Here is a 16456-nt window from a genome sequence, read left to right on the forward strand (position 1 = left end):
CAAAATTATTCAGCCCCTTTACTTTCAGTGCAGCAAACTCTCTCCAGAAGTTCAGTGAGGATCTCTGAATGATCCAATGTTGACCTAAATGACTAATGATGATAAATACAATCCACCTGTGTGTAATCAAGTCTCCGTACAAATGCACCTGCACTGTGATAGTCTCAGAGGTCCGTTAAAAGCGCAGAGAGCATCATGAAGAACAAGGAACACACCAGGCAGGTCCGAGATACTGTTGTGAAGAAGTTTAAAGCCGGATTTGGATACAAAAAGATTTCCCAAGCTTTAAACATCCCAAGGAGCACTGTGCAAGCGATAATATTGAAATGGAAGGAGTATCCGACCACTGCAAATCTACCAAGACCTGGCCATCCCTCTAAACTTTCAGCTCATACAAGGAGAAGACTGATCAGAGATGCAGCCAAGAGGCCCATGATCACTCTGGATGAACTGCAGAGATCTACAGCTGAGGTGGGAGACTCTGTCCATAGGACAACAATCAGTCGTATATTGCACAAATCTGGCCTTTATGGAAGAGTGGCAAGAAGAAAGCCATTTCTTAAAGATATCCATAAAAAGTGTTGTTTAAAGTTTGCCACAAGCCACCTGGGAGACACACCAAACATGTGGAAGAAGGTGCTCTGGTCAGATGAAACCAAAATTGAACTTTTTGGCAACAATGCAAAACGTTATGTTTGGCGTAAAAGCAACACAGCTGAACACACCATCCCCACTGTCAAACATGGTGGTGGCAGCATCATGGTTTGGGCCTGCTTTTCTTCAGCAGGGACAGGGAAGATGGTTAAAATTGATGGGAAGATGGATGGAGCCAGGACCATTCTGGAAGAAAACCTGATGGAGTCTGCAAAAGACCTGAGACTGGGACGGAGATTTGTCTTCCAACAAGACAATGATCCAAAACATAAAGCAAAATCTACAATGGAATGGTTCAAAAATAAACATATCCAGGTGTTAGAATGGCCAAGTCAAAGTCCAGACCTGAATCCAATCGAGAATCTGTGGAAAGAACTGAAAACTGCTGTTCACAAATGCTCTCCATCCAACCTCACTGAGCTCGAGCTGTTTTGCAAGGAGGAATGGGAAAAAATTTCAGTCTCTCGATGTGCAAAACTGATAGAGACATACCCCAAGCGATTTACAGCTGTAATCGCAGCAAAAGGTGGCGCTACAAAGTATTAACTTAAGGGGGCTGAATAATTTTGCACGCCCAATTTTTCAGTTTTTGATTTGTTAAAAAAGTTTGAAATATCCAATAAATGTCGTTCCACTTCATGATTGTGTCCCACTTGTTGTTGATTCTTCACAGAAAAATACAGTTTTATATCTTTATGTTTGAAGCCTGAAATGTGGCAAAAGGTCGCAAAGTTCAAGGGGGCTGAATACTTTCGCAAGGCACTGTATATACACTTTGTTGGCAATGACAGAGGTCAAACGTTTTCTGTAAGTCTTCACAAGGTTTTCACACACTGTTGCTGGTATTTTGGCCCATTCCTCCATGCAGATCTCCTCTAGAGCAGTGATGTTTTGGGGCTGTTGCTGGGCAACACGGACTTTCAACTCCCTCCAAAGATTTTCTATGGGGTTGAGATCTGGAGACTGGCTAGGCCACTCCTGGACCTTGACTAGGCCACTCCTTCGTTGCCCGGGCGGTGTGTTTGGGATCATTGTCATGCTGAAAGACCCAGCCACGTTTCATCTTCAATGCCCTTGCTAATGGAAGGAGGTTTTCACTCAAAATCTCACGATACATGGCCCCATTCATTCTTTCCTTTACACGGATCAGTCGTCCTGGTCCCTTTGCAGAAAAACAGCCCCAAAGCATGATGTTTCCACCCCCATGTTTCACAGTAGGTATGGTGTTCTTTGGATGCAATTCTTTGTCCTCCAAACACGACGAGTTGAGTTTTTACCAAAAAGTTATATTTTGGTTTCATCTGACCATATGACATTCTCCCAATCTTCTTTTGGATCATCCAAATGCTCTCTTGCAAACTTCAGACGGGCCTGGACATGTACTGGCTTAAGCAGGGGCACACGTCTGGCACTGCAGGATTTGAGTCCCTGGCGGCGTAGTGTGTTGCTGATGGTAGGCTTTGTTACTTTGGTCCCAGCTCTCTGCAGGTCATTCACTAGGTCTCCCCGTGTGGTTCTGGGATTTTTGCTCACCGTTCTTGTGATCATTTTGACCCCACGGGGTGAGATCTTGCGTGGAGCCCCAGATCGAGGGAGATTATCAGTGGTCTTGTATGTCTTCCATTTCCTAATAATTGCTCCCACAGTTGATTTCTTCAAACCAAGCTGCTTACCTATTGCAGATTCAGTCTTCCCAGCCTGGTGCAGATCTACAATTTCGCTTCTGGTGTCCTTTGACAGCTCTTTGGTCTTGGCCATAGTGGAGTTTGGAGTGTGACTGTTTGAGGTTGTGGACAGGTGTCTTTTATACTGATAACAAGTTCAAACAGGTGCCATTAATACAGGTAACGAGTGGAGGACAGAGGAGCCTCTTAAAGAAGAAGTTACAGGTCTGTGAGAGACAGAAATCTTGCTTGTTTGTAGTTGACCAAATACTTATTTTCCACCATAATTTGCAAATAAATTCATTAAAAAATCCTACAATGTGATTTTCTGGATTTTTTTTCTCATTTTGTCTGTCATAGTTGAAGTGTACCAATGATGAAAATTACAGGCCTCTCTCATCTTTTTAAGTTGGAGAACTTGCACAATTGGTGGCTGACTAAATACTTTTTTGCCCCACTGTAAATACATTTGATTTGAAATTTGATTTGACTACAGCTTAGCATTCAACACCATAGTGCCCTCAAAGCTCATCACTAAGGACCCTGGGACTATCTTATTATTTTATCTTTATTTAACTAGGCAAGTCAGTTAAGGACAAATTCTTATTTTCAATGACAGCCTAGGAACAGTGGGTTAACTGCCTTGTTCAGGGGCAGAATGACAGATTTCAACCGTGTCAGCTTGGGGATTAGATCTTGCAACATTTCAGTTCCTAGTCCAACGCTCTAACCATTAGGCTCCCTGCTGCCGACTAAACACCTCCCTCTGCAACTGGATCCTGGACTTCCTGAGGGGCCGCCCCCAGGTGGTGAGGGAAGGTAACAACACATCCGCCACGCTGATCCTTAACACGGGGACCCATCATAGGTACGTGCTCAGTCCCCTCCTGTACTCCCTGTTCACTCATGACTGCATGGCCAGGCATGACTTTAACACCATCATTAACTTTGCAGACAGCACAACAGTGGTAGGCCTGATTACGACAATGATGAGACAGCCTATAGGGAGGTCAGAGACCTGGCCGTGTGGTGCCAGGATAACAACCTCTCTCTCAACGTGATCAAGACAAAGGAGATGATTGTGGACTACAGGAAAAGGAGGACAGAACACGCCCCCATTCACAAATACAATGACTTGAGTGGGATTTGTGCCACAAATGCTAACATGTCAGTATGTGGAAACAGTGCCAGGGAAACTAAATCAAAGCATGGATTAATGAGATCATATCTTGTCCATAGACTGCTTATAGGGTAAGGAAACCAATTTGTCACTTTGTAATTTGGGTGAACTATAACCCAAAAACTGTTCTTTGGAAGCCCAATGAGTCAAACATTTGGCTGTAATAGAAGAACACAAGGATCCAAAAGTTTATGTTTTGACCCAAGATGTTTTGACCCATTTTGGTAACCAGAGCTCACACAATGTCCACTTGGTACACACTGATTGAATCAACATTGTTTCCACGTCATTTCAATGAAATTCCATTGAATTGACATCTTTGCCCAGTGGGTGCTTGATGTGCAACAGAAGTCAGAAGCTATTCACCAATGTCTTCAGGATGTTGTTTCCCTGAATAGAAGTCAAAGTCATGTACAACAGGATTTTCCAAACCTTGTCTCTCTTGAAACCCATTCCTGACACTTAGAAAAAAGGAAATAAACAGTTGGATCATTAAGTGTTCTTCAATTACAGCCAAATGGTTGACTCACGGAGCTTCCAAATAACAGTTTTTTGGTTAAAGAGATAGTTCACCCAAATTACAAAGTGACAAATTGGTTTCCTTACCCTGTAAGCAGTCTATGGACAAGGTATGATCGCATTAATCCATGCTTTGGTTTAGTTTCACTGGCACTGTTTCCACACACTAACATGTTAACATTTGTGGCATAAATCCCACTCAAGCCACAGGAATGATATTAGCATTTTTTGCACATCATGTTCAAATCATCTATAAGTGACTGTGTTGAGTTTGACAATCAATTTGGCACTGAGTGTACAAAACATTATGAACACCTTCCTAATATTGAGTTGCACCCGCTTTTGCCCTCAGAACAGCCTCGATTTGTCAGGGCATGGACTCTACAAGGTTCTGAAAGCATTCCACTGGGATGCTGGCCCATGTTGACTCCAATGCATCCCACAGTTGTGTCAAGTTGGCTTGATGTCCTTTGGGTGGTGGATCATTCTTGATACACACGGGAAACTGTTGAGTGTGAAATAACCCACCAGCATTGCAGTTCTTGACACACTCAAACAAACTGGTGCTCCTGGCACCTACTACCATACCCCGTTCAAAGGCAATTAAATATTTTGTCTTGTCCATCCACCCTCTGAATAGCACACATACACAATCCATGTCTTCTTCGGTGAGGTTTAACGGTGGTTGGCATCCAATATGTTGCATTTCCACTGAACTATAGTATAGATCCATTACACTTTGCGATGGGAAAGGGGAGCCGAATAATATACGTATATTTTAATTACCCTACCAACTAACCCTATACTCAATAAAACGCATCACCTATTCCACTACTAACCCTATCTGATCATACCCCAGGCCAACGGTCTGAGAGGACGGGACACTACCACACAACACACAATGTAACTCTTCCGAAGTCAAATCTCCTACCCCAAGTACTTCTCTGCAGCTGCCACCACAACATCTATTTTCAGTGATTTACGTTTAATTTCTACAGTAAAGTTGATAACCATTGCCATGAACACTAAGAAGCCAACCTTATTAAAGCATATATCACTCATTGGCCTATCCCTTTGTGCTGGCACAGATCTACTATTCACAGGGATCCTCTCCGAATCCCTCACCCATGACGCATCCTCATATTTCCCAAGAACCGTACAATACTGTTGAAGTTGCAGAGGGAAGGAAGAACAGATGTGTTAGTGAGAATTTAAGTGGAACTTAAGTGGAAGTCAGGATTTGTGAATGTGTTTTTCTTTAAACCTAGATAAAATCTGTTTATTAAATTAGTGCTGCTATGGACCAACTGGAGCCCCTGTGATGATGGAGTGCAGTGCTCGGTTACCTTGTTAGAGGCTACTGGGAGGAGACATGTCTGCCCGCCTGCCGTGAAGTTACAGAAGACCTCAATTGTGTCTGACGGACATCCCAGGTTAGGGTCGATCCAGTACAGTCCTACAGAGGTACAGGTCTTGGATCTTAATTTGATCACTCTGTTGCTGCAGGACATTTCCAGCAAAGTAGTAAATGCAGAGTTGTGGCATATTCAAAGTTCAAAAAGGCTTCTACAGTTTGTAATTTCACATTTAAATTGTCAAGACTTGATTTGCCCCAACAAAAAAAATGTATCAACCCCTGCAAAAATACCCATTAATTATAATCCATACAATAATTCACATTTCCTGCTGCTGCATGATTATTTCCCTGGTCAAATTAAGATAGCAACTACAGTCTATTCTACTGAGTAAATCTGTGAAGATTACTAATATTGATGTAGATTGGGGAAAAGTGTCCATTAAATTGATAAATTCTGTAAATCGGTTCTCACCGTCAGAGAGCTTCTGTTGGCAGTCCAGCAGGTCCTTGCAAAATCGTGCCGGGTTCTCCCGGGTTCCGAGCGGTTTCTTCATGCTCTCGATCACACTGCTCAGGTAGTGCAGGGTCTTAAAGATCCCTGCATTCTGGTCTGAGAGGGACATCTCCGTGTTCTGGTAGATCTAGGCAAGCAGGGTTAGCATAGTCCACACAGTCCAGAGTGTTGCAGCATGCATGGGAAGAGGTTAGGAGAAAGCCACAGAGACAGCCAATCCAAAGCATGGACACATGGATGAATCAAACATTTCATAAGCATGAATTCATGCAGACACATGCAAGATGCATGCATAGAGGCATAACCCATTCCCAACCATAGAAACACCATGTCAAGGTATTTAGAAAAGTTGCAAGCAATGTGTTTTGCATGTGTTAAACGCAATTAAATAAGGTTTATTTGTAGGCAAGGTAGTGACAGGCACCCACACATTAGTGAAAATACATAGTATTAAAGAGCAAAAAACGAACAGGAAGATTTTTGTAAATTGCTTTACTGAAAATTGTCACTTAACAGTAAATATCATTAGAGTGAAGATATATCAACAGTGAATGTTATATATGGTAAATATGTTGTCTAAAGATTAAACTTCTGTCTCGTGTATAGACCAACAGTGAGTGCTTTACCTCTGTCCTCAAGGCACCATTGGACTCAAACAGAGAGTTGTACTCGATTCGTCTCTGAGGATACAACACCAACAAGTACAGTTTAATCACAGAGGCAGTAATAAGCAGAAAGCAGTAAACCAGAGGCTGGAATCAACAAATCTACACATGTTCAACTTAGTAGGGGCATACTAATCAATGTCACTGAAAGCCTCCTCCCTGATTATTACACAACAAAAATGCCATTGTAATATTGTAGTTTAGATTTATTGGTTCAATACAACTGTTGAAACAGCTCACAGAGCACAGGGAAAGGAAGGCCACACAGATTACACTGTATGCTCCGCTTCTATGCTACCTCTGGCCCTGCAGCTATAAGACTGTTGCTTTTTCCCATTCCATCAAAAGCCTTATCTAAGCTTAGCCTGGCACCAAGCCTAGGACAGAGAGAGAGAGAGAGAGAGAGAGAGAGAGAGAGAGAGAGAGAGAGAGAGAGAGAGAGAGATAGAGAATACTTTTGTACTCGAAAAATACTCCATCATCAACAGGCTCTGTATTTCAGAAATCACACTGTCAAGTACCCATGATGCACTGTTCAACTATTTAGCCATTTAAACCATTTATTTTTGAAGAAAAGTTTCTCACTGGCTTTCATGTATTTGAGATGTCGTACTTGATGACAGTTGTTCTCCATTGGAGCGATGTGATTGGTTGGCCAACATTCTGGGGCGAGGCTTAGCGAAGGGTCAATTAAGAATTGAAACTGGCAATAACTGATCATGGCCATGAACTCACAGGAGCCAGTAAATGTTTTGACCCATTTTGGAAACCAGAGCTCACACAATGTCCACTTGGTACACACTGGTTTAATCAACATTGTTTCCACGTCATTTCAATGAAATTACGTTGAATTGACATCTTTGCCCAGTGGGTGCTTGATGTGCAACAAAAGTCAGAAGCTATTCACCAATGTCTTCAGGATGTTGTTTCCCTGAATAGAAGTCAAAGTCATGTACAACAGGATTTTCCAAACCTTGTCTCTCTTGAAACCCATTCCTGACACTTAGAAAAAAGGAAATAAACAGTTGGATCATTAAGTGTTATTCTATTACAGCCAAATGTTTGACTCACGGGGCTTCCAAAGAACGTTTTTTATTAAAAAAAATAGTTCACCCAAATTACAAAGTGACAAATTAGTTTCTTAGCGAAGGGCTTAGCGAAGGGTCAATTACCAGGGTTAGAGGTTCCAAGCATGTATTATTCATTCTATTTCTATGTGTGCTGCTGCTGCACAGAGAGGGGGAGGGGAGGGGGGGGGGGGGTGCGTTGCCTAGGCAAACCAATACTTGTTTGCTACAACACCTTGTTTGAATCCGGACAAAGAAAAATAAATGCTTTATTACAGATTATGTCACTATCTGTGAATGAAACAGGATACTTACGGTCGGGCCAGGAGCACCAGGGGGGCCCTGGGAGAGAGAACACAGAGAGGATTTTGACATAAACACAAAATAAACAGATACAAAGACATATGTCTTCGTAAAGACGACAAACCTCAATCTCTATGAACTGCCATAGAACTGTCAAGTAACTGTAAGTAGTAGGGAATCAGTAAGATAGGTTAGGACATAGTAATGGGGGGGACACTTACTCTGGGCCCTGGATGTCCCTGTGGCCCCTGGGGTCCCTGATACACAAACACACAGCATGGTGTTACAATGGTGTCCAAGCAATGACATCACAATATAATATTTGATGCACCTCCACTACTCTCTAGTACTCTCAAATGAACAAAGATTGCAGAAAATGTATTTGTTGAAATATACACTCAGTGGCCAGTTTATTAGGTAGACCCATCTAGCACCGGGTTGGACATTTTGCCTCCAGAACAGTCTGAATTATTTGGGGCATGACGTTCAATCATTGCTCAATTGGTATCAAGGGCCCTAACGTGTGCCAGCAAAACATGCTGCTTATGCTAAATCCTGACTCTTCCATCAGCATGACGCAACAGGAACCGGGATTCGTCAGACCAGGCAATGTTTTTCCAATCCCCAATTGTCCAGTGTTGGTGATCACTTGCCCACTGGAGCCGCTTCTTCTTGTTTTTAGCTGATAGGAGGGGAACCCGGTCTGGTCGTCTGCTGCAATAGCCCATCCTTGACATGGATCAACTAGTTGTGCCTTCTGAGATGCCGTTATGCACACCACTGTTGTAATGTGCTGTTATTTGTCTATTCGTGGCTCGCCTGTTACCATTCTTGCCATTCTCCTTCAACCTCTCTTATCAACAAGCTGTTTTCGCCCACAGGATTGATGCTGACTGGATGTTTTTTGTTGTTGTTACACCATTCTCTGTAAACCCTAGACACTGTCATGAGTGAAAAGCCCAGGAGGGTGTCCGTTTCTGAGAAACTGGATCCGGCACGCCTGGCATCGACGATCATACCACGCTCAAGTCGCTTCGGTTACTCGTTTTGCCCATTCTAACGTTCAATCAAACAGTAACTGAATGCTTCGATGTCTGTCTGCCTGCTTTATATAGCAAGCCAAGGCCACCTGACTGTCTACAGGAGCGATCAATTTCCGTGAACAGGTGGTGTACCTAATAAACTGGCCCCTGAGTGTGTTGATATTAACATTATACATTTTGTATAAAATAGCTGCTCTAGTCTAAACGATCCTATCATAATCATACATTACACCCTGAAGAGCTGCAGTCAGTACAAAGGGTTCTGTGTTGAGGGCTCTCTTTGTGTTTCTGTAATGGAGCTCTACCGCCCACACTGGCCGATGAGGGAACTGACGGCACAGTACTATAGCAGCAGCCTTCTGCAGGCAGCTGGTTCTTATTAGGCCCCTGAGGAGCTGCCTAGAAGTGTGTAAGTGTTTGTGTGTCTGTTTACTGTGTGTGCTTTTGTGTTTTTCTCGCTCTCTCTCTACTGTTTGTGTGTAACTGCCTATGAGTTTCGATGGGGCTTAGGGAGCCGTGAGAATCTTCAACCAGTTTACATGGCAGAGCGTGAGCTGTGAGAATCTTAAAAGAGTTTACACGGCAGAGTGATAGGGAACAGTATACTGTACATTAACCCGGTCATGGCTAGAAGGGGCCCAGCTTTAGTCAAATTAGCAGGTTAGGACAATTAAAGTAGCAGGTTAGGACAATTAGGTTAAGGTTAGGAAAAGGGTTAGGGTTAGCTAAAATGAAAAAGCTGGATCCCTTCTAGCCATGACCCATTAATCACCATGGAGGATCACAGCACTAACATTATGACAAGGCATTTCCTGTTCACTGAGGCAGTAAGGCTCCATGCACAGCCCACAGTGTACTGGAAATCCCCCTGCAACAGCTACTTTCATCACGAGCCTACCCAGGTAGCATGGTTATTACCTCAGGAAACACTGCCCATAGCTACAGTTCACACAAACCAAACAAGGCCACGTGTCATCCAGTGTGTCAATCATAGTTCATAGATTAAACACCTACGCTGTACTTCACACATAACCTTGTGGTTTTCCAACGCCTACCGAGTGTTGCATAGACTGCTTTCTCTCCAATGGATTATAGAACTCTACAGAATGTATTCAGAATTCAAATAATACCAAGTATTGGATTCAGATCTCACCATTTCCCCATGGCTTCCCCTTGGACCCTTCGGCCCCTGTGGAGGAGAAAATAAGACTTTTAAAATACACTGGTTTCTTTTCTAAGTACAAGTACCCCAATTATTCTGGGTATCCCTCCATTCCATGCAGGTGTTGAACAGTACACTGGACAGGAGCAGCAGAGGTCATCCATACATGTTCTCCGCTGTTTTGGGACAATTGTCCAGTTCCATCCATGAGTGGTTGGTTCTTCTAACTCTGTTATTCCTACAGTATAAAGCCCTTCATATAAGCACAACATACTAGTGACACACCAGGTACTGTAGCAAAGTGTGACTAGACAGATCTCTATTCCAAACTATCTCCCAGGAGAATTACAATGATGGAAAGTACCACTTGAGGCTTGAACTTGATTGATTTATGGTTTATGCCTGAGGAGTCATGAATACACACTCTCTCTCTAGTCTAGAAAATGTCTGACTTTGACAACAGAGGGGCTTATCAATTCAGTGGACAACCGTTATGGAAACCCTCTAGCCAGTTAGTTCAACAAAAGCCACGTTCACAAGACAGACAGGGCAGAGTGCCCGCTCTTAAAATGGACCACTCACTCACTCACACACACACACTGAACCTACAGGTTTCCCCATTGGGCCGATCATCCCTTCTGGTCCAACAGGTCCACTGAAACCCTGAAACAGACAGATAGAGGAGAGATCAGCACACACACAATTTTTATACATAATTTATTGCAACAAATCAAATCAAACTTTATTAGTCACATGCGCCGAATACAACCTTACCGTGAAATGCTTACTTACAAGCCCTTAACCAACAGTGCAGTTCAGTGCAGTTCAAGAAGAGTTCATATTTACCAAATAACTAAAGTTAAAAATATATATATATATATAAAAAGTAACACAATAACATAACAATAACGAGGCTATATACAGGGGGTACAGGTACCAGTTTGCGGCGGTAAAGGTTAGTTCAGGTAATATATATATATTATATATATATATATAAAAAGTAACACAATAACATAACAATAACGAGGCTATATACAGGGGGTACAGGTACCAGTTTGCGGCGGTAAAGGTTAGTTCAGGTAATTTGCAGAGGTGTGGACTCGAGTCACATGACTTAGACTCTAGTCACAAATATGAGGACTTGCAACTCGACTTTGACTTTAACACCAATGACTCATGACTTAACTTGGACTTGAGCCTTTTGACTCGAACTGACTTATTACTCTCCCCAAGCCCAAACATAGAAAATGACAGACGGAGCTTTGTTCGACATTTGAAGCTGCACAAAGAACGGTAAGTCGTGGCTAATATAGCCGACAGCTATATCATTCATAACTTTGCCAGTGTAGCATGTTGGCTAACGTAACGTTAAATCAATGAGCCTCCACACAGTCAGTCAGTGCGGGAACGTGATCATTGCACCCAAGATTGATCTACAACTGGCTAAGCAGTTGGTAGCCTAAATCCTGCCTGATGTTACTGCTGTTTTTAAAGCCATTGACATATGTTAGCCTACTGTAACCACACACACTGTTGGTTACAGTAGCGACTATTGTCGCTCCTTGAAAGCGGCAGCTCTAGCCTTTAGTTTGATACGGATGTTGCCTGTAATCCATGGCTTCTGATTGGGATATGTACGTATAGTCACTGTGGGGACGACGTCGTTGATGTACTTATGAAGCCGATGACTGAGGTAATATACTCCTCAATGTCATTGGATGAATCCCGGAACATATTCCAGTCTGTGCTAGCAATGACAATGACCAGTGGAGTTGGCAGGACACCACAAACAGATCTGGGACCAAGCCAGTCCCACCTTCTACCCTGTGACCTCTGACCCCTATGTATTGTTTCCAGGGGGAGTCTGGCTTGGCAGGAGAGAGGGGGACCCACTACTGTAGAGTAGCATCCGCGTCATCTGACCACTTCCGTATTGAGCGAGTTACTGGCATTTCCTGCTTTAGTTTTTGCTTGTAAGCAGATATCAGGAAGATAGAATTATGGTCAGATTTGCCAAATGTAGGGCGGGGGAGAGCTTGTTTGCATCTCTGTGTGTGGAGTAAAGGAGGTCGAGAGTTTTTTTCCCTCTGGTTACACATGTGACATGCTGGTAAAATGTGGTAAAACTGATTTAAGTTTTCCTGCATTAAAGTCCCCGGCCACTAGGAGCACCGCTTCTGGATGAGCATTTTCTTGTTTGCTTATGGCCTTATAGAGTTGGTTGAGAGCGGTCTTAGTGCCAGCATCAGTCTGTGGTGGTAAATAGACGACTACGAATAATATAGATGAGAACTCTCTTGGTAGATAGTGTGGTCTACAGCGTATCATAATGTACTCTACCTCAGGCAAGCAATACCTTGAGACTTCTTTAATAATAGACATCGCGCACCAGCTGTTTTCGACAAAAAGACACACACCCCCACCACTCGTCTTACCAGACGTAGCATCTCTGTTCTGCTGGTGCATGGAAAATCCTGCCAGCTCTATATTATCTGTGTCGACGTTTAGCCACGACTCGGTGAAACATAAGATATTACAGTTCTTAATGTACCGTTGGTAGGATAATCATAATCAAATCATCCATTTTATTTTCCAATGATTGCATGTTAGCAAGTAGAATGGAAGGCAGTGGGAGTTTACTCGCTCGCCTACGGATTCTCAGAAGGCAGCCCTATCTGTGTCCTCTTTTCCTCTGTCTTTTCTTCATCCAAATGACGAGGATCTGGGCCTGTTCCCGGGAGAGCAGTATATCCTTCTCGTCGGACTCCTTAAAGGAAAAAGTATCTTCCAGTTCGTGGTGAGTAATCGCTGTTATTTTCAGTCATAAGAGACGGTAGCAGCAACATTATGTACAAAATAAGTACAAATATATGTTACAAACAATGCAAAAAAACTAACAAATTAGCACAATTGGTTAGGAACATGTAAAACGTCAGCCATCCTCTTCGGCACCATCTTAACAGTAAGTGCTGATTCTGTACTTACCAGAATGCCAACAGGACCTTTAGGACCAGGTATGCCTTTGAAACCCCAATCCCCATTTGGTCCCTTTGAAAAACACAGAACAGTCATTTGCTTGATCACTGCTAATTGATCATGTCTATAAGAACACGTTTAACTTGTCAGTGGAGGGCGTAAGGGTATTATTATTTAACTATGCAAGTCAGTAAGAACAAATTCTTAATAACAATGAGCCTACACCAGCCAATTGTGCGCCACGCTTGGGACTCCAAATCACAGCCAGATGTGATACAGCCTGGATTTGAACCAGAGACTGTAGTGACACCTCTTTCACTGAAATGCAGTGACTTAGACTGCTGTGCCACTCGGGAGCTTAATATATAGGGCTGAATAGCTCATCGAGGGCAGACAAGGATGGTGAATGTCTGTGGTGATCTCTCAGAGCCTCTGACTCACCTTAGGTCCTGGAAAACCAGAGAAGCCAATCATCCCCAGGTCTCCCGGCTCCCCCTGCAGGCCAGAGAAACAAACACACTCTGGTACAACTGGAACACAAATGAAACACACAACTCAATCGCAAGATAAAATGACACTCCGATACAACTCAATCACAAGACAAAAGAACACTCTGACACAACACAATCACAAGACAATAAGACACTATGACACAACTCAATCACAAGACAAAAGGACACAACACAATCACAAGACAATAAGACACTCTGACACAACACAATCACAAGACAATAAGACACTATGACACAACTCAACCACAAGACAATAAGACACTATGACACAACACAATCACAAGACAATAAGACACTATGACACAACACAATCACAAGACATTAAGACACTCTGACACAACACAATCACAAGACAATAAGACACTATGACACAACACAATCACAAGACAATAAGACACTATGACACAACACAATCACAAGACATTAAGACACTCTGACACAACACAATCACAAGACAATAAGACACTATGACACAACACAATCACAAGACAATAAGACACTCTGACACAACTCAACCACAAGACACTATGACACAACTCAACCACAAGACAATAAGACACTCTGACACAACTCAACCACAAGACAATAAGACACTCTGACACAACTCAACCACAAGACAATAAGACACTATGACACAACTCAACCACAAGACAATAAGACACTATGACACAACTCAACCACAAGACAATAAGACACTCTGACACAACTCAACCACAAGACAATAAGACACTATGACACAACTCAACCACAAGACAATAAGACACTATGACACAACTCAACCACAAGACAATAAAACACTGACACAACACAATCACAAGACAATAAGACACTATGACAAAACTCAACCACAAGACAATAAGACACTATGACACAACTCAACCACAAGACAATGAGACACTCTGACACAACTCAACCACAAGACAATAAGACACTATGACACAACTCAACCACAAGACAATAAGACACTCTGACACAACTCAACCACAAGACAATAAGACACTGACACAACTCAACCACAAGACAATAAGACACTCTGACACAACTCAACCACAATACAATAAGACACTCTGACACAACTCAACCACAAGACAATAAGACACTATGACACAACACATTAAGACACTCTGACACAACACAATCACAAGACAATAAGACACTATGACACAACACAACCACAAGACAATAAGACACTATGACACAACACAATCACAAGACAAAAAGACACTATGACACAACTCAACCACAAGACAATAAGACACTATGACACAACACATTAAGACACTCTGACACAACACAATCACAAGACAATAAGACACTATGACACAACACAACCACAAGACAATAAGACACTATGACACAACACAATCACAAGACATTAAGACACTCTGACACAACACAATCACAAGACAATAAGACACTCTGACACAACTCAACCACAAGACAATAAGACACTCTGACACAACTCAACCACAAGACAATAAGACACTATGACACAACACAATCACAAGACAATAAGACACTATGACACAACACAATCACAAGACAATAAGACACTATGACACAACACAATCACAAGACATTAAGACACTCTGACACAACACAATCACAAGACAATAAGACACTCTGACACAACTCAACCACAAGACAATAAGACACTCTGACACAACTCAACCACAAGACAATAAGACACTATGACACAACTCAACCACAAGACAATAAAACACTGACACAACACAATCACAAGACAATAAGACACTATGACACAACTCAACCACAAGACAATAAGACACTCTGACACAACTCAACCACAAGACAATAACTTAACCACAAATCACTCTGATTTGTGGTTGTTGCCTCCAAAAGGAAGAGTGTGAAGTTAGTAGGCTATGTTATGAAACCCTTTAACCTAGTTTCTGTTCCATATTCTCCCTCCTTGTTATGTATTCCAGACAGGGGTTTGGTCTCTGGTTTGCTCTCTGGTTGCCCTCTCATCCATTATCTTGTCTAACTCCAAGGAACCCGCAGACACCGAAACTAGGACATAAGAATGGTGGGTCCCTTATCGGTCAGTCTGGAGACAGTAGCACTGTCTGAGCACCTCCCCCGTCCCTGTCCCATGTCTGTCTGTCTGCCTGCCTGCCTGTCTATCTATCTGTCCTCAGCAGTGGCAGAAGACAGCCTGTGTTTGCACAGATAATCACAAATTCATCAGATCAATGTGATTTCTTGAATTTAATGAAAGTTTCTAAATTGCTTTCTACACCTCGTGCGCATAGCGGTGGGGGCAATGTAGCTGTGGCAGCCTATCAGAATATTTGGAGGTGTGGCTAATTAAGGGCGTGACTTTCACTGTGTTCTGTTTGCCCACCCGTGAGAGTGAATGTCATTACAGTTATTGTGGCCTATTGAACTTGTAATCCAATTTTAAACTAGTACACGGCCAGCATCTGTAATGATACTTGCACAACTGCATGTTATATTAAACAGCCTTATAAGCTTTATGTGTAAGCCATTGCTTGGTTATGATATTGTGGTTACTAAATGTGAAGGTTTTCTGTAAAGAATACATTTGAAAACATCATTTAAAGTTATTAAACAAGTAAGTTTGTTCAGTTTCTAGGGAATTAGTTAAATTGCCTGTAACCCAATTGAATCAATTTCAATAGGTAATTCCAAAGTCAAAAGTAAACTTGGGACAAGATGAAAAAATGGGTTGTATTTACATGAAATATTACTTTGTATTTGTTATTTAAGGTTCAACCAAAGGGGGAAAGTAGTTTGAGTATTGAAAGAAATAGGTAGCAAATTGAAATATAATTTGAAGTCAAATATAATATATA

The 16456-nt window shown here is 42.3% G+C and overlaps 1 protein-coding gene across 4 annotated transcripts in view; it reads right to left on the minus strand.

Moving 5' to 3' along the window:
- Positions 1-16456, minus strand: part of col24a1 (collagen type XXIV alpha 1) — a 226054-nt gene that overhangs the window by 11947 nt on the left and 197651 nt on the right. For 3 of the 4 annotated variants that reach the window (XM_036978599.2, XM_090236176.1, XM_090236177.1), the window contains 9 exons: positions 13546-13599; positions 13114-13176; positions 10738-10791; positions 10120-10155; positions 8145-8180; positions 7936-7962; positions 6515-6568; positions 5847-6015; positions 5364-5473 (listed from right to left, as the gene is read on the minus strand). In XM_036978599.2, coding sequence (XP_036834494.2) covers positions 5364-5473; positions 5847-6015; positions 6515-6568; positions 7936-7962; positions 8145-8180; positions 10120-10155; positions 10738-10791; positions 13114-13176; positions 13546-13599 — 603 coding nt within the window. Of the gene's footprint in view, positions 1-5363; positions 5474-5846; positions 6016-6514; positions 6569-7935; positions 7963-8144; positions 8181-10119; positions 10156-10737; positions 10792-13113; positions 13177-13545; positions 13600-16456 lie in introns of those variants that run through there. The other variant, XR_016496353.1, reaches the window with a different exon arrangement.

The sequence above is a fragment of the Oncorhynchus mykiss genome, chromosome 5 (assembly GCF_057628025.1).
Source record: "Oncorhynchus mykiss isolate SJ-2025 chromosome 5, ASM5762802v1, whole genome shotgun sequence".
In the NCBI taxonomy this organism is placed as follows: domain Eukaryota; kingdom Metazoa; phylum Chordata; class Actinopteri; order Salmoniformes; family Salmonidae; genus Oncorhynchus; species Oncorhynchus mykiss.